Raw genomic sequence first — 25,732 nt, 5'->3', positions numbered from 1 at the left:
AGGGACAAAACATGCATTTTAAAAAAAATGGTTTATAAACTAATCAGATTCATTCATGACTAATCATTAATTACAAATTAATCTGTAATAAAATATTATGTCTACATGTTCAGGATATCTTGTATTTTATATAACAACAGCAGATAAATATATTAATCAGAAAACAACTGCATGCCATGTGGATTTATGAAACAAATTATGTTCTTTTATAAATGTATGTTTTCCCCAGATTAACACAACACTCGCTTGCTAAAGCAAATGTGCATCATTGCCATCAGAAACTGATTATTGTTAGGGTTTCTTGCTTGCTAAACAATGCAAATACCCAGCGCCCTCAGAGAAAAACAGATTTTGCATTCCACACAGCACACACAATCACAATTACATTTTTATCAATGTTGCCTTAAGAGAAGCTTTAATTTGGGAAGGGTGGGGGGGGGGGTCTTCTGAGCAAAAAGCGGGTAAAAAAGACAAATAGAACAGAAAATAAAAAATATTGTTAATTTTTCAATGCTCAATGATTCTATTCCTATGCAAGGAACGATATGTGAAACCCATGAAAGCACTAAAGATAGCACTAAATTCAAATGCAATATTCCACAAACAGTGACCAAGACCTTGCATTCCAGTTAAACTTTCAACAATGAGAAAGACCTGGTGTTACAAGTCTTTTATTTCCAACAAAATTGAATTCAGTCTCTCCAAACACCACCGCTCTTGATCTCCTATGCTCAAAGCAGCCATGTTAAAAATGACTGTAATAAGATTTTTGGGTGGTAAATTAAAGTGACTCCAGTAGCAGCAGAACCCATTATTTGTGTAATGGAACATTTGCAGCAAGAGACTCAGAGCATGATATCACAGAGAAGCTTATTTTCTTGTGAACAGCGTTGAGTCAAGCAAACACAACAAAGCTTTGCTCAAACACCACCCTAATCACTGGCATACTCACACATCCCCATATTGTGAAGGTACAACAACCGTGGATGCCCAACACAAAATGCCTTGACTGCCCTCTACTGGCTACAGAGCGAGATAAGTGTAAAAGAGGCTTCTGTAACTGTTTTATCCATTCTTATTTCAAACATTTACTCTAAAACTATTTACTAAAACTTACATTAGGCTAAAGATTATTCATAATGATTGTATTATATCAATATCAACAAATTATGGAAGACTTCTTGTTTAGCCTATTTCAGATAACAGGAAAATTAACAAAAGCTAATACAATGTAAAAAAAAAAAAAAAAAAAAAATGTAAATAAATAAATAAACACCATCTTCCACAGTACCAATTACTCAAATCATAGTCAAGACAAATTTAAGGTAGGTTATGGGCCTATACTAAACTGACCCTGGTATTAAAGGTGCCCTAGATTCAAAAATTGAATTTACCTTGGCATAGTTAAATAACAAGAGTTCAGTACATGGAAATGACATACAGTGAGTCTCAAACACCATTGTTTCCTCCTTCTTATGTAAATCTCATTTGTATAAAAGACCTCCAAAGAACAGGCAAATCTCAACATAACACCGACTGTTACGTAACAGTCAGGATCATTAATATGTACGCCCCCAATATTTGCATATGCCAGCTCATGTTCAAGGCATTACACAAGGGCAGCCAGTATTAACGTCTGGATCTGTGCACAGCTGAATCAACAGACTAGGTAAGCAAGCAAGAACAATAGCGAAAAATGGCAGATGGAGCAATAATAACTGACATGATCCATGATTACATGATATTTTTAGTGATATTTGTAAATTGTCTTTCTAAATGTTTCGTTAGCATGTTGCTAATGTACTGTTAATTGTGGTTAAAGTTACCATCATTTCTTACTGTATTCACGGAGACAAGACTGTCATTATTTTCATTTTTTAAACACTTGCAGTCTGTATAATTCATAAACACAACTTCATTCTTTATAAATCTTTCCAACAGTGTGTAATGTTAGCTTTAGCCACGGAGCACCATCAAACTCATTCAGAATCAAATTTAAACATCCAAATAAATACTATACTTACGTGATTAGACATGCTGCATGATGAACACTTTGTAAAGATCCATTTTGAGGGTTATATTAGCTGTGTGAACTTTGTTTATGCTGTTTAAGGCAAGCGTGAGCTCGGGGGCGGGGAGCACGAGAATTAAAGGGGCCACACACCCTGAATCGGCGCATTTATAATGATGCCCCAAAATAGGCAGTTAAAAAATTAATTTAAAAAAATCTATGGGGTATTTTGAGCTGAAACTTCACAGACACATTCAGGGGACACCTTAGACTTATATTACATCTTTTAAAAACATGTTCTTCGGCACCTTTAAAGGGTTAGTTCACCCAAAAATGAAAATTCTGTCATTTATTACTCACCCTCATGTCGTTCCACACCCGTAAGACCTTCATCTTCAGAACACAAATTAAGATATTTTTGTTGAAATCCGATGACTGTGAGGCCTGCATAGCCAGCAAAGACATTTCCTCTCTTAAGATCCATTAATGTACTAAAAACATATTTAAATCGGTTCATGCGAGTACAGTGGTTCAATATTAATATTATAAAGCGACAAGAATATTTTTGGTGCACCAAAAAAAAAAAAAAAAAAACGACTTATATAGTGATGGCCGATTTCAAAACACTGCTTCATGAAGCATCGGAGCATAATGAATCAGTATGTCGAATCAGCTTTTCGGAGCGCCAATGTCAGCAGTTTGGCAGTTTGACGCGCGATCCGAATCATGATTCAACACGCTGATTAATTTGTGCTCCGTAAGCTTCATTTCTGTTTTGAAATCGGCCATCACTATATAAGTCTTTTTTTTTTTTTTTCTTTTTTTTTTTTTGGTGCACCAAAAATATTCTCGTCACTTTATAATATATTGAACCACTGTACTCACATGAACTGATTTAAATATGTTTTTAGTACCTTTATGGATCTTGAGAGAGGAAATGTCAATGCTGGGTATCCAGGCCTCACTGAGCCACCGGATTTAATAAAAAATATCTTAATTTGTGTTCCGAGGATCAACGAAGGTCTTACAGGTGTAAAACGACATGAGGGCGAGTAATAAATGACATTATTTTCATTTTTGGGTGAACTAGCCCTTTAACTGTATTAAAAAATACTAATAATTATAATGCACATACACGCATAATATGCACTGCAAAAGCAACATCATTTCAGTGCAAATATCAGCAGACGCGATGCCATGGCAGCTGTAATTAAAGTTTCAAACCACTTCAGGTCCTTTAGTGAATTAAAAGCTCGACTTACCTTGGCTCAGAGGCTAGGTTGCTTTGAAAACTGATGAAGAACTTTCCAGTTGTTGCTGATGGATAGACTTCCGGAACGATAATCCGTTTAATGGTCCACACGTAGAGTTTCAGAAACGATGAAATCCAGTTTGCAGCATAAGCAACTACATCCATGTGACCCGTGACATTATTACACTCACGTGACGCATTTAAAGCGACTTGTTTGAGTTTGATGCGGGATCATCAGCTGACTCGACCATGGGGGATCAGTTTGTAAGAGAAGTCCTCGGTCTGTGTTTGCAAAGGCTTGCTATAGAAGAAGCTACTAACTCTGAGCTCGGTAAGATATTATCGGCCCTATTTAGTTTAATTCTTAAAATTGTAATATTATATTATATCATATGTTTGACCTTGAACTCAAATTAAAACCCTATTTACCTGTCCCATAGGTCCAATACGTCTGTGATCCGAAAAGCATAATTCTGTTTGATTAATCTGTTCGCTAGTGATTTTTTCCCCCTCTGTTTTTAAAACCTCAAATTTCCGTGTTACTACCGTTCAAAAGTTTGAAATCAGATTTTTTTCTCCTCTTATGCTCACCAAGGCTGTATTTTTTTTCCTGGTTTACTTTTATTTTTATTCCTGTGATGGCAAAGATGAATTTTCTGCAGCCATTACTCCAGTCTTCAGTATCACATGATACTTCAGAAATGGTTGTATTGATATACTCACTGTAAAAGGGTATTTTTGCTGAGGCTAAATTAATCTCCCATTTGACCCAAAACAGAAACATTACTGTCTCGGATAGCAACCACAACTCTGAAAAATGCATGCCCACCCTATATAATAATAAAAGAGATGATTGAACTTCAATAATATGTCTGCTGGGTTTTCATTGTGTCAGAGGAACATATTAAAACCGTCTGTCCATCCATTTTCCAAACCGTTTGTCACTTGTCGCAGGGATGCTGGAGCCTGTTCCAGCATCTCGGGCCATAGGAAAACACCATGAATGGATGGCCAGTCCGTTGCAGCAGGGCTATGTTAAAATCATTTGGAGGTTAAAAAATAATAATAATAATAATTATGACATTACTGTTATTTTCACATGGAGGTCAAAAAGAAGGGAAGTCAAGTCAATTACAGTGTAACGAGGGATAATTTAGACATCTGAAAAATGTAAGGTGTATTGTTTGTACATCGCTTTTGGAAGCCGGGGATTTATTTAACATTTTAGAAGCGAAAGGGAACGTGGTTCTTTGTTAAAAGCATTTATTTTACCACCATTTACCATTTAACCATTTAGTAACTGCTTCATATCTTTGTTCTAGAATTAAAAGAAACTACTGCTTTTAGAATATGCGTGTTTTTCTCGATAGTCCTTCTTTGATCTGAATATATATTGCCATATTGAATTCTCACCATTGTCTCTTATCTACAAGAATTTATTGAGGTGGTGAAGAACTTTGAAGCTGCCCGGAAGAAATGGTTGCACGCAGAGCTGGAGCTGAAAAAACAGAAGGAGCTCCTAGTGAAGTCTGATGTCGCTCGAGCTGCTCTGGAGGTCAAACTCAAACATGCTCGAAACCAGCTAGATGTGGAGATCAAGAAGCGCTACAAAGCTGAGGCAGACTATCAGTGCCTGGTTAGTTTAAGAAATTACATAGCCATTCATTTCATTATATGTCGTTACGTTACCTTATGTTACGTATGGACTTGGTTGAGGGCTGCAAGTGCTTAGTACAGGGCCCATAATGTTCATGTGAATGTGGACAGTCATGTGTTAATGAAAGTTCATAAAACAGAAGTGCTCTTTGATTTATTGACCATCCATGTGAGAGTTTATCAATGATACTTATGCTGTCTTTATCGCATCTTAATTCATTTGACAGGAGCGGCAGATGCAGTTGATATGTGACGTACTGGTGCATGACAGCAAGTCAAGTGCCTGTCTCAATGATGAGCAGAGGTCAATGCTGACCAGCTTCAGTCACAAAGGAGCCAGTGTCCCGCAACACCGAGGAAGAAGGTACCTCAACTTCATTTAGTTCTCAGTTCACTGGTGTTTTCCCCCTTTCGCAATGCTGTTTTCCATCATGTGTCTTTATATCAGGTTATCAGTGATTGATGAGTCCTCCTTCCTGTCGCACTCTGACATTAGTTATGACAGAACGGATGATGATTTGGTGAAGTATCACATTTAGTATCATTTTTATTCATGATGTAGAATTATTGTCAGAAATGAGCAAAGTGAATATGCATAAAAATCACTGAAAAGTTCAAAGCAATTGTTTCTAAAAATTATTTCACTGGTCTGATTTCTAGGACTTGGACAGCACAGCGTTTGTTAAGCCTCTCAAGTCAAGAGCTCGTGAGAGAAGAGTAAGTGCTGCCAGTTTTCCTAATAATTGCCTTTTTTTTTTCTTTTTTTTTCTTTTTTTTTGTTATTTTGTATGTATGTATGTGTAATTTATTCTTGTGATGGCAAAGCTGAATTTTCAGCATCATAACTCCAGTCTTCAGTGTCACATGATCCGTCGGAAGTCATTCTAATTTGCTGATTTGGTGTACAAGCAACTTTTCTTATTATCAATATTGAAAACACTTAATATTTTTGTGGAAACTATGATGCATGTTTTTCAGTGTTCTTTGATGAATAGCTTTTATTTGAAATAGATATCTTTTTTTAACAATGTAAGACATTACTGCTTTCCTCCTAAAGTCCTACTGGGACATTCGTATTTATGAATTGGAAAGTCGTAATTATGACATCAGGTGCGTTCAAGTTACTTTGGTCGGAGCAAGATGGCGATGTACCTTTTCTACAAAAATTCAGCAAGATTTCTGAACTCTACAGTACTTCTACAAAATGATGAATAATGTGGATGTGTGTTTTTGCTTTTTTATATGAATATGAAATATTTAAGCTTCTGCACTAATTCTGGCTTACTATTTAAATAAGTAAATTTGCATCATTATATAGATATTTGATATTCCCAATTTGTCTTTCAGATTTCTCAAGTTATAAAAGTGATCTCATTATGTGTGCTAGACTAGTATACATAATTTGCATACTTATGCACCATTCTGTGCCTTTATATAGTATAAATAGTAGTGTGTTCACAGTGAAAAATTCCAAAAAGAAAGCACTCAATTAACCGAAAAAAAAAACAAATTTCGCAGCTTTAATTATGTAACGGAGAGGGAGGGGCTATCAGACTTGGATGGTGAATGACAAAATAACCTTATAAAATTCATACACTACATGGTTTAGTACATAGCGTATAAGTGCATAGTGTATGGTGCGTCATTTGGGACGCAACTAATTTTGTGCAAGTCGTAATGTATCTCAACTTTATCACTGCTTGTTTTTAGCGTTCATCAATGGGCCCAAGTGTTGGTCCTCCGATTTCAAAACGAGGGAGAATCAGCGGGCGTTCAGGGGATCTGCTGGGGACTAGACCACTGGAGAAGGTTGGTAGAAGTTTATTAAGGCTAATATGTATTTTTCCCCCCCCATCTCATTTATTCTGTACAAATAAATGCAGACAAGTGTTTGTATAAAAAAAAAAAAAATCCACCAAAAAAAAAAAACATTAAACAGAAATGATCTGCATGTTGAATATTTGATGCCGCCATGCATCGTTTGTAACTTTTGAGTTGAGGCACTTTGAGTCACCCTGTTAATTTCACAGTCAGTTAAGTTTTTAAAATCTTCAATAATCCTAAATTGCCATTTACTGTTTAATGAAAAAGGCTCCTCCTGGCTTAGATATCAGTTGGGATTGTAGCACACAGTTAGCAAAATGTGAGGAATATCTTGTGAAATGTACAGCCTCCTTCATTTTTCTTTTTCCTTCTATCAGTAAGGGGATCATATCCCCTCTTTAGGTTAGTCTGGTGTCACTTCTCATCAGCTCGTTCGTTCATCAGTCCCTCCTCTGACTGCTTGCCATCAGATTGGCCACGCCCACCACCACACTGCTCTGATGAGAACAGCAGTGGACCATGTCCTGCCTGTCTCCCTCCATGGGACACATATCACTCCCACTCAGCTGGCACTGATCACTAAGAGAGAAGCAAAGCAATTTGGCACTTTGAGAAACTACATTTGTCCTCGTTGCCAGGAACGTGGACACGAGCTAGATAACCAATTGTTATGCTACTCTAAGGGTCTTACATTCCAGCAGAAGGAATGATTGGCTTCAAATGGATTTTTTGTGTGTGTGTTTGTCTGTATGTGCTAAGGAAATCGAGACGACTGTTGTGAAGGCGTCTGTCACTACCCCAGAGACTGGAGGTCAGATTCACATGGTAATAGACATAACCCAGGAGACTCCAGAACATCCATCCAGGGCTCTCAGAAATGAACATTTTCCGTCTGTTGATGGTAAATAAGCCTCAGAGGCGCCACTTTCATTGACACGTTCTAACCTTCCCAAACTAACCAGAGTTGTGCATGCAGAACAAACGTCTGTGTGGGCACATAGTGAAGTCACGGAGGCTGAAACGCTCGTTGAAATGGAGGTGATCGCCCCTGAGCCAGCTGTCCCTCAGGACTTCACGCCCACCGTGGATAAGACTTTGCAGCATGTATTCCAACAAAAAACAGTAGGAGGCCATCAGTAGTACTTCTCAACATGTTGCAAGGCTTTTACACCTGGTATTAACATCTGTTTCATGAGTCATGTATCAAACATTTATTAGATTTTTCTAATAGTTTCTATGAATTTACTAGATATTTAAAGGTAGGATAGGTTATTTTTGGAGAGAGGCTATCAATAGCTAGCTAGCTTTGAAAGCATTAGATCCCACCCTGCCTTCAGAGCGTCTCCAAAGCCACACCTCCTCCAAAAGACATGAACGCGTAGAGCAGGGAGCAAACAAAAGCGCCACGAGAGACGGTGTTAAACTACCTCATGTCTCAAAGCACATAACTTTACAATAATAATGAACGTAAACAACTTTAAAGAGCACTGACCTGTACCACTTGACTGCTGCAGATTAATTTCAGCGTTGGTAGCATTCCTTTGCCATTGAAAGGCATAAATTTGAGTCATAAACCACTCCGAATATAATGTCACGGGTTTCCATCTCTTCCAAATTATAGTAGTTATGGTGTGAAAGCAGCATAAGCTCATTTTTGTTCAGAAGTAAATGTAAAACATGGCTGCTGTTTTGGTTGTGGTGCTTGTGACTGGAGTTTGTCACATGAAATGCGCTGATGTCGTATGATGTCTGTGCGAATAGGGTGCATGAGGGTATGTAAAACATACGTTGACAGGCAGGTAAGCCATCCTATTGTATCCCTTGGACCGAGGGATATGATTGGACAAACATTTTATGGTCCTACGACTTCCACAGACGATATAAATACATACAGTATAAATACATTTAGACCACTTAACTTAGTGATTGCTTTCGGTATGTGAAGAAACTTTCAACCAGCATAACAAAAAATGTTTTTGAAGCAAATCACCTTTAAGATTACATTGGTCAGAAGAGAGAAAGATGTCAAATTTGCAATCACTCACTCAGCCAGTGTATTAGAAACACTCACGCAGCAGCATTAACTATTTTTCTGTAATTTAATGCCAAAGTAATATAACACAAAGTATAGTCATATAAATGTAAATTTAAAAAAAAGAAGAAGAAAATATATTTTAAAAAAACTTTGCTAGATTTACGATGTTAATAACTGGAAATGTGTCATCACACTCTGAAAAAGTCCAGATAAAATACAGTAGTCAACATTTGAAGTGGATCGAAAAGTTCATCAAAGTTGTCCTAAGAACTAAGTTGTCCTAAGAAGAAGGTTTTAGGACATCTTTGATGAAAGGTTTTGATCCACTTCAAATGTTGACTACTATAGTTAGATTACATTACATTATATTATAATTTTTAAATTTTATACAATTACATTATATTACGTCTCTCATTTCATCACTGTTCACTTGTTGGTCCTCCTATGCTATAATATAATATAAACCATGTAAAAATATATTGTATTTTATTATATGAACATCAACATTTTTAATAAACATGATTTTATTATATAAAATAAAATAATTTATAAAATAATTGCATTACTATACAGTGTTCATCATGCTATTATTCCAGTATATAATGAAGTGCAATATAAGGAATGTCTGCCAAAGGCACTGTTTCTGGTTCACAATTATTTAAAGGTGCCCTAGAACGTTCTTTCACAAGATGTAATAAGTCTAAGTGTCCCCTGAATGTGTCTGTAAAGTTTCACCTCAAAATATCCCATAGATTTTTTTTTTTATTAATTTTTTTAACTGCCTATTTTGGGGCATCATTAACTATGCACCGATTCAGGCTGCGGCCCCTTTAAATCCTCACGCTCCCTGCCCCCACAAGCTCTCAACTATAATACAGTGCATAAACAAATTTCACACAGCTAATATAACCCTCAAATGGATCTTTACAAAATATTCGTCATGCATGCTGCATGCATGCTTCGGATCATGTGCGTATAGTATTTATTTGGATGTTTACATTTGATTCTGAATGAGTTTGATTGTGCTCTGTGGCTAAAGCTAACATTACACACTGTTGGAGAGATTTATAAAGAATGAAGTTGTGTTTATGCATTACACAGACTGCAAGTGTTTAAAAATGAAAATAGCGACGGCTTTTGTCTCCGTGAATACAGTAATAAACAATGGTAACTTTAACCACATTTAACAGTACATTAGCAACATGCTAACGAAACATTTAGAAAGACAATTTACAAATATCACTAAAAATATCATGATATCATGGATCATGTCAGTTATTATCGCTCCATCTGCCATTTTTCGCTATTGTCCTTGCTTGCTTACCTAGTCTGATGATTCAGATGTGCACATCCACACGTCCTGCCCTTGTGTAATGCCTTGAACATGGGCTGGCATATGCAAATATTGGGGGCATACATATTAATGATCCCGACTGTTACGTAACAGTCTGTGTTATTTTGAGATTCGCCTGTTCTTCGGAGGTCTTTTAAACAAATGAGATTTACATAAGAAGGAGGAAACAATGGAGTTTGAAACTCACTGTATGTCATTTCCATGTACTGAACTCTTGTTATTCAACTATGCCAAGATAAATTCAATTTTTGATTCTAGGGCACCTTTAAAATAAGTGGCTGGGGTTATTTTTTTAGCAAGACCCCTAGTAACACTAGTCTGACCTTAACAGTCTATACAGCACATCTTATTGTGTTTTTTAATGAAAATGTCAGAGCGTAATACAGGCTTTAATTGAAAGGGTCAGAGGGTGGAAAATGGTGGAGAAAAAAGCTATAAATTGAACTTAACATAAACATAATTATAACAAGTAAAGTAAGAAATACCAGGTGTAAACGGGGTCTGTGTTTGATGGCACGGTGCATATTCCAGTCGACCACTGAGTCAGCATTTTATATTTTGTGATTAGGTGATTCGTCCCGAGACATGTGTACCATGTGGGAAGAGGATTCGCTTTGGGAAGATGGCCATAAAATGCAGAGACTGTCGAGTGGTGAGCCATCCTGAGTGTAAGCAACTATGTCTGGAGAAGTGCATCCCTAATGCTCATGGTTCAGTTCAGCCCAAAGAGGTATTCTCCTTTCATACTGTAGTAGTGTACATCGACATCCTTACGTAAAGATGGCATGTTAAAAAGTTCTGTTTGTTTCCCCTTTATAGGAGACATTAGAAAGCTTTGCCCCCTCCACGCGTCCACGGATTCCCTCTTTGATTGTTCAGTGTGTTCATGAAATTGAGAGAAGAGGACTTGAAGAGGTGTTTTTACTAAATAATACACCAACACGGGGATGGTTTCTCAAGCTGAAAGTATAATTACAGGGCTCAAAACACAGCTCTGTATAATTAAGCTTAATTTGGATTTAAGAAACAAATCTTTTCTATCATATTGCAGTATATTACAACATCCAGTTACAGTGTATACAGTTGACAAATTAAATTTCTCTGTATCTCACTTCTATTTTATGCTTGACTGGGGTATGTAGAAAGGCATTTACAGAGTGCCGGGAGGAGAGCGACTGGTGAAGGAACTGAGGGAGAAATACGTGTGTGGGAAAGGCCCGCTGATGCTCCACAAAGTAGAAGAGGTTCATGCTGTCTGTGGACTCCTCAAAGACTTCCTGAGGAAACTCAAAGAGCCTCTCATAACATTTAAGCTACACAGAACATTTATGGAAGCTTCTGGTAGGTTTTCTGAGATGGTCCTCACTGCAGAAAAACATGAGATCCAGGGGTTGATCTAGATCCAACTCCTCCCACTTTTCTCCGCCCCCTGGATCTCATGTTTTTCTGCAGTGAGGGGCTACTGGGTTTTCTTAATAATATTATGAAGAAGGATTTGATTTCAATTTTAAATATATACTACTGTTCAAAAGTTTGGGGTCAGTAAGATTATTATAATTTTTTTTTTTTAATTTTTATCTTAAATTTTAATTTATTCCTGTGATGGCAAAGCTGAATTTTCAGCATCATTACTCCAGTCTTCAGTGTCACATGATCCTTCAGAAATCATTCTATGATGATGATTTGCTGCTCAAGAAACATTTCTTCATCATCTTCCTCCTCTTCTTCTTCCTCTTCCCATTCCCATTCCACGTGTCTAACCAGTTGTGCCATTGGTAGGTGAAACCAGTATTGTAGTACTTGAATCCGAGTCTAAGATCATATATTCATTTGGACTCTTGCCTTAACCTACTTGGGTCTCAACCCAAACTCGAATGAACAGATCTCCACTACAACACTGGGTGAAACTTTTTCAGTGCAGAAAAAACTGACATTTGTGGGACAGAGTCATTGAGTTGGTTTTCGAAAGCTGTCTGTCCTGAACTTCTTGTCCTTACTCCCTAACCCCCACCACCAATCATGTCTGACAGGAAACCCAACTTGTCCTGACATTAATAGTTTCAATTTGACTTTCAAAATTTGAAAATCTTTGAGCAGTCTGACTAGATTATACAAAATGGTTGCAATTTTGCAGAGGGTGGATTCTATAACAAGCGTCTGGCTCTTGTGTACGCCGGAGGCATGAGGACGTATGCTACCCTCGTTCATTTAGGGCGGATGGTTATTTCCCATTACTTGTGATATAGTTGACAAGTCCCTGATGACTCGGAAACAATCAATGTCGAACGTTATCTCCCAAACCAGCGCTTGTCTTTTTCAGCGTTTTAATTTCAGTCGCTGCTGCTGAATGGAGGGTAAGTGGCAGATTTAGGAGCAGTCAGGGTGCTTCTGCTATTATTATGGAGTTTTTTTCTCCCCCTAGCCCTCATAGATTCAGGATGACTCCAGGGTAAAGTACCTCCCTTTTAAATTATAAATTGGATTGGATGTCATGGGGAGAGTCATATTGTCTAATTTCCTTGGCCAGGAATGGCTATAGCATGTAAATGAGAAAGTCCTTCATAATGCATCGCTGCTACAGGTGTTTATGTTCCTGCTCCATGAAAGCTGATATCCTTAAAGTCAGAAAAGTTGATAAAGTGATTAATTCACCTATAATATCTGATATATTGCTTTTGCAATGGAGCGTAATTGAATCTGATACTGTGGCCGGCTCGACAAAACAGTCATTTTTTCACTCACAGAGATGGCTGATGAAGACAAGAGCATAGAAACATTAATAAAGAATATCAAAGAGCTGCCGCAGCCTAACAGAGACACCCTGGCCTTCCTAATCCTGCATTTGCAGAGGTAAAATGTTCTAATTTAGGCAACTCTGCCTTCATATACTTGTTTTTTAAGCGTGCTTGCTTGTTTTGCATCTGCATTCATGTTGTTTCTCAGGGTAATGCAGAGTCCGTTGTGTCAAATGGATCAGAATAACTTGTCCAGAGTGTTTGGCCCCACTATCATTGGCCATGGGATGCTAGAACCTTCTCCCATGACCATTATGAGAGACACAAACACTCAACCCAAAGTGAGTTGCTAGAAAATCGGGATGTGATAAACTCCTTTTGTATTTACCTTATATTTCAAGAAATAAACCTATTCTAACTTCTTTGCAACAGGTAGTGGCTCGGTTACTGTCTTTTCCTTCAGATTTCTGGGAAGGCTTTCTAGCTGAGGAGAAGAATCCGCTTGTCTCTCCTGTGGTCGATTCCAACGTCAGCAATGTCTGTCCAAGCACTAGCAGAGGTACATGCATCAGTATCATCCATGTTTTGAGTTAAACGTCGGCCGGTTAAAATTAAACTGCTCACTTATTGCATATTTAATGGCATTTAAAGGGATAGTTTACTAAAAAAAAAATTAAATTTTCCCATGATTTACTCACCCTCAAGCCATCCAAGGTGTATGTGACTTTCTTCTTTCAGATGAATACAAACTGAGATATATTTAAAATGGCAGTGAATGTGGGGGCCTGATTTTGAAGCCAAAAAAAGTGCATCCATCCATTGTAAAAGTACTCCACACGGCTCTGGGGGGTTAATAAAGGCCTTCTGAAGCGAAGCAATGTTTTTTTTTTTTTGTTAAAAAAAAAAAAAAAAAAATATCCATATTTAAAACATTAACAATAATAACTAATTTGTGGTGGAAGAGTAACCCCTAACAAAAAGCATGAGTTTGTTGCACAGCCTTAAGCCGCGGTCACACTAGACTTTGAACGTGCAAAATTTCTTCGTGATATGACGTCACGGTCTACAGCGTCTTTTTTATGAACATGAATTCAACATATAACTTAAAGTAATACATTCAAAATGTTAAAATATAGAACCTACTTGATTTTAATGCAAAAAAATAATTCTTTTAATACAGCCAAGAGGTCATGCCGTGACGAATCGATCTTCTTGCTGGTCGCACGCCTTCACGTTATGCGAATTCGCAGGTCAGAGTTCACCAAACTTGAACTTTGGAACGCAACGAAATGCGAAATTTTTTCGCACAAGCTTGCGTTTCCGGTCTGACGCATTCGCATGCGTTTGAATGGAAGTCAATGAAACGAAAAGTGTAGTGTGACCTCACCACGTTGTTTAAATCGCGAGAGGCGTCTTAGCTTACGCTACTCCTACATCATACGTCGCGTCACGGGTTACTCTTGTTGTGCAAGTCAACTTGCGCAGTATGCGTACGGTCGTCTGCCGGAAGCTAGTTATTTTAAAGTTTTAAATATGGATGTTTTTCTTACAAAAACCCATCGCTTCAGAAGGCCTTTATTAACCCCCCGGAGCCGTGTGGAGTACTTTTATGATGGATGGATGCACTTTTTTGGGCTTCAAAATCAATCGTTATATAGCTTGGAAGAGCCAAGATATTTTTAAATATATCTCTGTTTGTATTCGCCTGAAAGAAGAAAGTCATATACACTTTGGATGGCTTGAGGGTGAGTAAATCGTGGTAATTTTAATTTTTGGGTGAACGGTCCCTTTAAAACCTGTTAACTGTCACTGGCCCACCGGTGGGCCCACAGCCATTACATATTTAAAACAGTAATATTCTATACTAAACCTAAACTAATCTTGACAAACTATATATAATTTCAAAGCTTAGAATCTCTAGTTTACATATTTGGTGACTGATTTTATCAATTTGCAACAAGCATATTTTCATACTCATAAGGCATGTTCAGACCTTTATTTTGAAATAGCGATGAACATGAAAAATCATTAAAGATTGGTTGAAACATGTTTGTTTTCATGCCAAGAGTTCAAAAAATAACATCCATTCAATTTTTTGAGAAAAAAAGGTCTGAAAATGTATTTAATAGAAAAAAAAAATACATTTACGATTGTGGCGGCGAGCTATAACCCACATACATGTTGTTTTTATGTTTATTAGAGGCTAAATTCATATCAAATTCTGCCAAACTTCCCATACTACTTCTATATAGGATGTCTACTTAATAAATTGTATGAAAATAATGGAAATATATGGTTCAGATCACTCAAACCATATATGGAAATGGAGGCGCCTTTTATATGGTCAGTAATGGAGCTTGGTTGTCATCTAGTGAAAAAGTGTGGTACTGCGCCCAAACAAAATCTTACTGAAAGCTCATTTTTTGAGATATCAACCTGAAATTTGGAACACACCTTGATCAGATTTTCGGCTTTGATTTCCTTGCAGTTTTAGAGTAAAACTTGTTTTGTAAAATATATATTTTATATAAAAATATTATATTTTTACATTTTACATTTTCAGAAACTTAAACTTCTATAACTTTTTTTCTGTTTCACTTACATAAGTTATTTCACTTCTACAATAATCTTTAAAACAAACCAGCCTTATGTCTATACTCTAAAGTATTCTTGAATTACAACCATTTAAGTTTGGATCGTGCATTTTCTTGTCAAAAAAAAAAAGTGGGGGTGACAGTTGACAGGTTAAATTATGATCTAAAATTTTTACTTTTTACCTTGAATCATTAATTTTGTTCCTGAATTTTTCTTTCAGATAAGATATTCAAACCTCTGACCTCTCCTGAGTTGAGCAAATATTCTAAAACTACATCTGGCGGCTCAATCAAGGGTCGGATCAAGCACTTTGGTGGCACTTTCAATAACCCGTAAGCTACTATTCCTCATGCAACTCTTATTAGTCTTGAGCTTAGTAATGCATGATTTCATAACCATTCTCTCCTCTCTAGAAGCAAACCAAGAAATGAACCAGGAAAAAGGAAGTTCTTCACATCCCCCAAATAATTTATGTGTGTGTGTATAAATGTGTATTTTGTGTGCCAAGTAGTTGCACAGGGACACTTTGCTTTGGTGGCTTGAACTGTTTTTTCCTACCACTCGAAATGAAACACTTTAGCACTTTATATCCTACCTTGGAAAATAACTTTTCTTATGAATGTAAGTCTGTCCAGAAAGAAAAAATCTTGGAACATGAGACCACACTCTTGGTCATTTTTTGTAGAAGGTTTAAGTGTTTTTGTATAAAGGAAATGTCCTGGAAAATATCTAAAGGTGGCATAAACATGGTGAAATAAGTGTATTGATTTGAAATAAACTAGATGAATTTATGTTCTGTCTTGTGTATTTTGTATCGGTCACATGTGGATGCCAATGTCTGCACTAGTGCCCTCAGATGTCAGGCAGTGTTATAAATGAATATAAAAGCAGTGGAAGATTTTAACTCTTGCCAAACTGCAAAAATGTTTTGGGGCTTTTTATTTCTATTAATAATGTGATGTCTGTAATTGAATAATTTGTCTTTGCCTTTCTAGCTTAAGAAAAATAATTGATGGTCTTTAGCACAAAACAGACATTGTGATTTTCTACAAGGGCAGCAGTAAATTACTTCTACCTCATGTGACTTAATCAAAATATAATTTATTGCAGACGTCTGACTTTTGCACTGTGCTCGGTTTTCATACGGAGAGCAGTCACAGAAACATCAATTATTCAAAACAATTACCAACACGACTGGTATCCAATTACAAGATTTTACCATTTGTCTTACCATTTTTTTGTTCTACATGACATGTTAAATGCTGGAAAGTAATGGTAACAGAATGCACAAATAACCCGCTTTTTTGCGCCTTTCTTTGGCATTTCACTGACACGAAGGGAGCCAACAAGCTGTAAATAAGATACATTTCAAGTAAATTCAGAAACAGTTTGACAAAGTGAAGATTTGTTGTAGCAGAATTACTTTAGCATTTGTTTTATCCAGCTTTGACACGAAGACACCGGTGGTTAATCCATGTGCACAATACAGCACCAGACACTTTTACATGAAAACCACTGAAGCTTCAGATGATTCATCAATTATTAATGTTTCATTTCAAAGATCCATTTTACTTCTATGCTAATGCCATAAAAACAAGTAAAACTGAAACTACAGTATGATCTGGTTTTTGAAGCTTCTGTTGAGGTCTTTATGTGGCAGGACGATGGAGTTGAGTATGATGACTTCAGATGGGATATTTACATTACAGCCTGATGAGACAGAGGGAGAAGCAGTCTTTAGATGAATCATTCTCAAAAAATAATATGTTCATGATGGTGTCCTATAAAATTACCTAGAATTGTAATGGAGGGTGTTAGTTTTCCATCTCTGAAGAGTGTCTCGCTGTCAATTTTGGCATACGGGTCATTAGGATTCGGGTCACTTGGGGTTCCTTCTACTCTGGCCCATTTGCCAATGGTGCTGCCCCAGCCCACAATACTGTTCAACACGCAACTGTGATCCTACAGAAGACAGTCAGTGTGTATATATACTGTATATTGTGTTATGAGTCATTGGATTTCAATTCCCAGACAAAGCAATACAGAGAGAATGTGGCCTGAACTCACCTGTAAAGTAGCACCATGGAGGATGATGGACTCCCTCACGCGAACTCCTGCGCCAATCGTTACTCCTGTTCCTATGGACACATTTGGACCTAACTGAAGGGACAAGAAGCACCAATATAACATGAATTATAGATAATTTATAATATAAATGATAAATGCCAGCTGTCCAAAATATTTTACATACAACAATCTCTGTGCCACTAGCATCACCAAGTTAAATTGCAAAAGTAACGACGAACAAGATTCCCTCGTCGTCTCTCAAAATGAACCCTATATAGTATAATAATAAAGACCAGGGTCCAGCTGTGTGTGATTCCTTACTGCATGTTATTCTAAAGCAGGGAAGCCCAAACCAGGGCCCGTGTCTGTCATGTCTTGTCACAACAATTGGAGACAAATTTCATTAATTTGTATATATTTTTACATTTATTACAAATATTAAAATAAAATTGTTGGATATAATGCAACATTTACTGCACTTTTGGCCCACACCCCTCAATCAAGTTTGACTTTTGGCCCTTCGTAATAAAAAGTTTGGGCAAAAATGTAATAATCACTTGACTAGGAAACTGGTGACTATTTTGACATGACCAAGACTGCACAGGTAAAATAATGTTATGTTAATATCAAACCAAACATATTTAAAGGTGCCATCGAATGGAAAATTGAATTTATCTTGGCATAGTTGAATAAAAGAGTTCAGTACATGGAAATGACATACAGTGAGTCTCAAACACCATTGTTTCCTCCTTCTTATGTAAATCTCATTTGTTTAAAAGACCTCAGAAGAACAGGCGAATCTCAACATAACACCGACTGTTACGTAACAGTCGGGCTCATTAATATGTATGACCCCAATATTTGCATATGCCAGCCCATGTTCAAGGCATTACACAAGGGCAGGACGTCTGGATGTGCACAGCTGAATCATCAGACTAGGTAAGCAAGCAAGAACAAAAGCGAAAAATGGCAGATGGAGCAATAATAACTGACATGATCCATGATATCATGATATTTTTAGTGATATTTTTGTGAATTGTCTTTCTAAATGTTTCGTTAGCATGTTGCTAATGTACTGTTAAATGTGGTTAAAGTTACCATCGTTTCTTACTGTATTCACGGAGACAAGAGCCGTCGTTATTTTCATTATTAAACACTTGCAGTCTGTATAATGCATAAACACAACTTCATTCTTTATAAATCTCTCCAAAAGTGTGTAATGTTAGCTTTAGCCACGGAGCAAAACCTCAAACTCATTCAGAATCAAATTTAAACATCCAAATAAATACTATATGCACATGATCCGAAGCATGCAGCATACATGACGAACATTTTGTAAAGATCCATTTTGAGGGTTATATTAGCTGTGTGAACTTTGTTTATGCTGTTTGAGGCAAGCGCAAGCTCCGGGGGTGGGGAGCAGGAGAATTTAAAGGGCCGCGCAGCCTGAATCGGTGCCTATTTAATGATGCCCCAAAATAGGCAGTTAAAAAAAATTATTAAAAAAAATCTATGGGGTATTTTGAGCTGAAACTTCACAGACACATTCAGGGGACACCTTAGACTTATATTACATCTTGTAAAAAAAACGTTCGATGGCACCTTTAAGATCAAATCAAATACTTATTGCTAATATTCTGCACATTTCCTACTGAACATACCATTTTACACAGAAGTATCTAATTTCAAATGTTTAATACATTGCAAATGTATTGTGTTGAGAAACTTTAAATATCAATTTAACTATAAAAGAGAAACACTTACTACAGCAGTTGGATCAATATTGGCAGTTGGATGTATATAAACATTTCCTAAAATAAAAAAAAAAATCCATTAGAAGGACTGCATGAAGAGCTTTTTCAGATATAAAAAATTTCCTATTTCAATGAAGCATTTACCTCTGGTCTTCGGCCCTCCATCTGTATTAGTAGCTAACCTCTCTGGATGTGTCTTGTGATACTGGTTAAGATACAATCGGCTTGCATAGATCGCAGATCTGACAAAGAGGAGGGCATAACATGAACTATAATAATACAAACATTATCAAATGTGGTCACAGAGAAAATGCAGTAACAATCAGTACATAAGTCTAATGATACAGCATATGTCAAGAACTAACCCTGCAGATTTGATCTGGCTCCAGAAGCGGTCTGTTTTGTACACATATAGCTTGCCCTGTCCTGCCAGAGCAGTGAAGATGTCCTGCTCGAGGCGGATCACCTCTGCCCGATGCCAGCCGTTGGACTGCTCTTCTCTGAGAACAGCACACAATGCATAGTACCAAATAAAAGTCTTAATTTCACCATCTGGTAATGTCAGGAGACTTTTTCAAATATCCAGGACAGAGGACGACATAAAATGACACTATAATGGACAAACAATTAGGTACAAATGAATGAAAATTAAAAGGTAAATGCTGAAGATGCAGGGTGTTAAAACCAACATGAAATGGCATGTGCAGTATATTCAATTTTCACAATGTGTCACATTCACGAGTAAATCAGAAAATTTAGTAGAGTGCAACAGTCTGGTTAAGGAAATAAAAATCACATTCATTTTCTCCAAAGGGGAATTGATTTTTTTAACAACAACTGGTTATGAAAAGTCAGACCTACTATAAGCTACAGTTGTTAACTGATGGTATATGCTTTAGTTGAAGCAATCAGCCCACATTATTTCAACTTATTTTTTTAAAAATCAAGTTTGGCCACAGAATTTATAGCGAAAAAACTAAATTACTCATGATTCTGCAGAGAAATCTCCCCCCAATCAGAGAACTAAAAGCAAATCACACACTCCCATGAAGCACTGTGAATAACATGATAAGCTGTGGTGGTACCCGGTTTCGACCGCAGGAACCAGGGTCTAAATGAAGTTCCGGGAAAAAAATTTACCCTAAGAAAGTACCTGCTCGCTAGGTAGTACTTTTTCAAAGTTCCCAAACTTTCGGGGGTGGGACTTGGGCACTGAACATGCTAACTGGTTGAGTTCACACAGCATTTTGATTGGTTGACTCCACGCAGCATTTTATTTCAACCATCATTTTTTAAAGTCTGTTGTGGTGCGTGCAGTAAGAGTTGTTTTTCTATTCGAATCTAACAATCGAGTTTAAAAAATACGACTGAAGGAAGCACCAAGTCCAAGCCTTTCCATTTCCACCCCAATGTAATACCAAATTTAGCATTTTAATCAACAGTTAATTTTTTTGTTAACCTTTACCATATGTCTTGAAGTATCACAATAATATCGTATTGTGAGTTCAGTATCGTGATATGTATCAAATTGTGACATGGGGGTATCGTTACATCCCTATTGGATATTGATAATTAGGCTAAATATTATTGGTTAATATTATTATTCCCATCCACCAGACCTTGGTTAAGTCAACAGAAAAAGAAAAGTAGTTTCAGAGGCGAAGAAAATAAGAACATTAAATCAAACTTTTTATCAGGCAGCGGTTCTAAGGGGATTTCAAAGATCAAACCTGAAAAACAAACCTATTCATAAAGGTATAAAAAAGCGTGACGTGTTGTTATCATCACATCACAACATGCTAACATGAATCTAGTTTACAGATCATTCAAGCAGGTGTGCTCACTACAAAACCTACATCACACTTGCTCCTAATCAGTCTACATCATAACCAAACCAGAGCTTCAGCCCACATTCAAACTTACCCCTCGTACGAATATCTGATGATGGAACAGGAAACAGAATGATGGCAGACAGGAAGGAGATAGAGGGGGGGGGACAAATGAAGAGAACCAAGGAAAAGAAATGTATCAAGTATGCATGCACTTCCACTCAAGAACCCTACAGGATTTGTCCCACTCACAACAGCATGTCCTGTTGGTTCTTCTGGAAAACTTCTCCGATGTGCTGGAATATCTCCGGAGTGAACAGGTATATTCCACAGTTGATTATGTCACTCACAAACGTGCTGGGCTTCTCTACATAATGCAAGACCTGGTGGATATGATGAGACAATTAGGATCTTATTTATTATTGCTTTAGGTTTTTAAAGTAATCAATTAAATATTAACTGTAGTAAAATGTTTGAAATCCCCAACATATCAAATTTATACTTCCACACTGAAAACACAATTACCTCATCAGTTTGTTGATTCTCAACAATGCAGCCGTAGTTCAGGGACTGTTTTCTGTTGGCCTGAAACAATCATAATTAAGTTTCTTCATTTGATTTTCAAGCACCACCACATCATAACAAAACATCATGGATTGATTACCAAATCTCTAGTTAAAAATAAGCTAATACTCAATTGAGAATCCTGTTTTATAACTTGCCCAGCTTGTACTCAGGAAAAGTCTGCATTATAAAACGTGAATGGTTTACACATAAATACAAGACATAAGAACTCCTAACAGTGGTGCCGAGGATGATAAAACTGTAAGCGTCTCCGTGCTCCTTCTGGAAGTCAAGCATCTCTGGCAGAGGAAACTCTGAGCACACATCAGCATTCATGACAAAAAATGCCTCTGGACCGCCAGACAGGATCTGATCTCTGAAATGGTAGATTCCTCCTCCAGTGCCCAGAGCAGCATATTCCTGAAGGTATCTAAGGGGGATTTAGGACAATATAAATGAAACACTTGATTGAAGGGACTTTTCTGATTTTCAAACAATAAATACAAACATATTATAATAATATAAATATTATACAGTAACTTACCTTATTGATATTTTGAAATCTTGTTGGGCGCATGACAAAAATCTGTTAAGTTCTTCATTGGGCTGATAAAAGCCAACGAGTAAGATCTCTTTCATATTTGGAAGCTTTAGGGAAAAAAGGTCAAACAATGTATTAAATATGAATACTAATTGCATAACGGGACTCAATAAAGCACCTATTTATCGCTATATGAACTGAGAATATATACCTTAGAACAGGCCTCAATGTGATGCTGCAGCATTGGCACTCCAGCCACTGGGAACAGAGGTTTGGGCACCTCAAAAGACAGCGGGCGAAATCGGGTCCCTGTATAAACAGCAGGAAAATACAAAATCATATACTCTAATATATATAATTCACAAAATCAGACACTCTGCATTAGGGCTGGGCTATATATCGCATGCGATTCTCACGCGTAGTAGCCGTAGTTCACTGATAAGCCACGCAAATATCGCGTTCATTATCGAAGGCGATTCATCTGCGATATGAACGTGATATTGCGTGGCTTATCAGTGAACTACGGCTCTGTCTGTTAAATGGCGCACCATTTGAAAGCAGGTGATGGTGATTTAGCGGTAATCAGGGAACAGGCTTTACTGACGAAATGCGCGTGAGAATCGCATGCGATATATCGCCCAGCCCTACTCTGCATCTATAATTCATTCTATAACGTAGGGTACATTTCATGTCAATTGATGACAGTTATATTTTTCTAACAATTTTCTTTACAAAAATCATATTTTATCCATTACTTTTTTTTCTCCATTGCTTGAAATTGCCTTGATGTCCATTAAATTAGTTTTTGTGGTCTCTGTTTTTTAAGTGAGTTTGTCTCTGGGAATTGTCTACTATGTTAGTAGTGTCATTAATTACTCACCCTCATGTCGTTCCACACCCATGACCTTCGTTCATCTTCGAAACACAAATTAAGATATTTTTGATGAAATCCGATGGTGAGGCCTGCATTGACAGCAAGTTAATTTACACTTTCAACGCCCAGAAAGGTACTAAAATCAGCTCATGTGACTACAGTGGTTCAACCTTTATATTATGAAGCGACAAGAATACTTTTGTGCGCCAAAAAAAATAAATAAATAACGACTTTATTCAACAATATCTAGTGAAGGGCAATTTCAAAACACTGCCAAAGTCATGGGAATTCAGTAAACGATGCTTCGTTATGTCATAAGTGTCTTGAAACGTTTCGAAATTTCAATGGTTCACGTGACTTTGGCAGCTCCGAAACTCTGATTCGAAACAAAAGATTCGTAAAGCTTTGAAGCTTCATGAAGCAGTGTTTTGAAATCACCCATCACTAGATATTGTTGAATAAAGTCGTTATTTTGTTTTTTTGGCACACAAAAAGTATTCTTGTCACATTAAGGTTGAACCACTGTAGTCACATGAACTGTTTTAAATACATCTTTAGTACCTTCTGGGTATTGAAAGTGTTAATTGTCTTGCTGTCAATGCAGACCTCACTGAGCCATCGGATTTTATCAAAAATATCTTAATTTGTGTTCCGAAGATTAACAAAGGTCTTACTGGTGTGGAACCACATGAGGGTGAGTAATAAATGACAGAATTTTCATTTTTGGGTGAACTAACTCTTTTACCATGGATTGTTGTGCGTTTTTTAAATAACTAGAATGCTGCTTTTCATATTCTTTCAGGGTATATTTTATATCCACACAGGTAGGAGTTTTGCATAACATCTCTTAAAATGACCAAAAAATATCTTTAAGGCAGATTTATAATAAAAAATCCCCTGTATTTAGTAACAGTAATGAGAATATCATATGGAAATAGCCACAAAATGACTCTTAAAATTCATCATAACAAACACTGTTATAGAATACATAAAAGAGCCCCTAAATACACGTGTTACCTGAAGTGGAGCACTTAATCAGAGTCTGTAGTGCCATACAGTTTGTCCGTAAAATAATTGACAAATTAACCTGGGAAAACAACCTTTCCCTTGTAATATCAAAATGATGTTTAATGAATAAGCTTGGCAACTACACTGATGAAATATATAAACCGAAAACAATAGTCATTTTATTGAGAAAGCATATTGTTTTGGTACTTTTTTGTTGTTGTTGCTGATGTGAAATGTACCCCCAATTATAGAATGCGTTCTATATATATGGATATATTATATTATAGACAGTAAGAACAATAAGACATCGACCTGTTCACTGATCATTAGACATACACACACATCATATACCAGGTGAATTGTGCATATACGTGTTTTATATTTGTCTAGTTATTCCATTCACTCCATATTAAATGATACGAGTGTGAGGGGCATTTACTCACCTTTTTGAGGACCTCCGATAAGAATGACAGCCTTCAGCATAACTTACTTACTTCCTTCTTGTATATGAAAAACCAAAAAGCTCTAAAAATACTGTTGAGTTTGGAGTAAACGGACGGTTGAGAAGGAAGTACCCAAACTCCTTCAGTAAATCACTTTTGTGCATAAATGTCCTTAACGTTACATCTTTGGCTTCAACGTGCAAAAAACAACACAAGAAAAAATATTTTCATCTATCCAATTCCAAATTAATCAACATGACAGCATCGTAAAATCCAAACAGCTCACAGTGACAGTTCCGGAAGTGCAGAGAGAGATCATTTGTTTTCAAAATAAAAGTCACCATAATCCTCACAGTCCTGTATAACGTAATTATGAGCAAAGAAATAGTCAGATAAACAATACAGTTGAAGTTTTTTATTTATAAAATAAAATTCTATCACTTGTAATTGTTTTGCCTTATTCATTTTTTGTTCATTGTTTTACATTATTGTACATAGAAAAATAACATCCCTTAAAAATATTCAAGTAAACTGAACATTTATTCTGTTCTTTATTAATGGTTGTGTAAACTTGTGTTCTGTGCACTTTCTCCTCTTTTCGAGTTCCTGCTAATTATTATCTCTCACTCAAATAGTATGTTTTGTTATGGTTCTACTTGTTGAAAGTGTAATGCAAAAGCTTGTTGAATAATTCATTGTGCTGTGGTGTGTTAACGCTGTATCCAGACTGAAAACTGCAGAGAAGTGCAGGACTGTACACAAACACATAAGACACATTTTGCAGCCTGCTGCATGAACACGCGACCATGTCTTATCTGCCAGCCAAAGCCTCCAGGCAGTTCTTTTCCATTCTAATCTATACCTAAATTTCAACATTTGCAGTTTTTGTAATTGTTAATTTCAAAAACACGTGGGGAAATAACTATCACACTGTTACCATCAGAAGCATTGTGGTATCAGAAGAATTATTCTGAATGATGTGCAAATAAATGTTCAATATTGATGTTGTGTCCAGTAAACTGACAAAAAAGGGTGTTTCACTTGTACATCATAAGAGCTTTCAAAGGTGTGAATAGAGGCGGTTTCTGACTCCTGCAGGACTCTGATAAGCAGATCCTCTGCGGGGCATTTCAGACTCCATGCTAATGCAGAATTATAAGAAGGAGGAATAGAGGTTACACTCATACATT

At 36.8% G+C, this 25,732-nt stretch overlaps 2 protein-coding genes across 4 annotated transcripts; one reads left to right on the top strand and one right to left on the bottom strand.

Annotated features, from left to right (window-relative positions):
• The first annotated feature begins 3,332 nt into the window (after positions 1–3,332).
• Positions 3,333–16,253, top strand: si:ch1073-416j23.1 (rac GTPase-activating protein 1). The gene is made up of 16 exons (XM_048193234.1): positions 3,333–3,594; positions 4,697–4,899; positions 5,147–5,283; positions 5,368–5,440; positions 5,580–5,636; positions 6,630–6,728; positions 7,503–7,644; positions 7,720–7,865; positions 10,701–10,862; positions 10,952–11,047; positions 11,275–11,473; positions 12,877–12,982; positions 13,076–13,208; positions 13,300–13,426; positions 15,683–15,794; positions 15,876–16,253. The coding sequence occupies exons 1-16, from the start codon at positions 3,513–3,515 to the stop codon at positions 15,928–15,930; spliced, it is 1,929 nt and encodes a 642-aa protein (XP_048049191.1). The 5' UTR covers positions 3,333–3,512; the 3' UTR covers positions 15,931–16,253.
• A 290-nt stretch (positions 16,254–16,543) lies between these two features.
• Positions 16,544–24,871, bottom strand: gmppaa (GDP-mannose pyrophosphorylase Aa). 3 transcript variants are annotated; one of them, XM_048193235.1, is made up of 13 exons: positions 24,543–24,868; positions 22,429–22,526; positions 22,221–22,324; positions 21,914–22,106; positions 21,638–21,697; positions 21,365–21,495; positions 21,207–21,221; positions 19,649–19,783; positions 19,428–19,525; positions 19,294–19,340; positions 17,530–17,622; positions 17,256–17,424; positions 16,544–17,172 (listed from the first exon to the last, which is right to left on the bottom strand). In XM_048193235.1, the coding sequence occupies exons 1-13, from the start codon at positions 24,580–24,582 to the stop codon at positions 17,072–17,074; spliced, it is 1,284 nt and encodes a 427-aa protein (XP_048049192.1). In that variant the 5' UTR covers positions 24,583–24,868; the 3' UTR covers positions 16,544–17,071. The 3 variants fall into 3 exon arrangements, with proteins under 3 accessions (XP_048049192.1, XP_048049193.1, XP_048049194.1); XM_048193236.1 differs by lacking the exon at positions 21,207–21,221 and having other exon boundaries at positions 24,543–24,867; XM_048193237.1 differs by lacking the exon at positions 16,544–17,172 and having other exon boundaries at positions 17,318–17,453; positions 24,543–24,871.
• Between the last annotated feature and the right edge of the window lie 861 nt (positions 24,872–25,732).

The sequence above is a fragment of the Megalobrama amblycephala genome, linkage group LG6 (genome assembly GCF_018812025.1).
Source record: "Megalobrama amblycephala isolate DHTTF-2021 linkage group LG6, ASM1881202v1, whole genome shotgun sequence".
Classification (NCBI taxonomy): domain Eukaryota; kingdom Metazoa; phylum Chordata; class Actinopteri; order Cypriniformes; family Xenocyprididae; genus Megalobrama; species Megalobrama amblycephala.
Note: the sequence above shows the minus strand (reverse complement) of the source record. Positions and strands in the feature narration are given on the sequence as shown.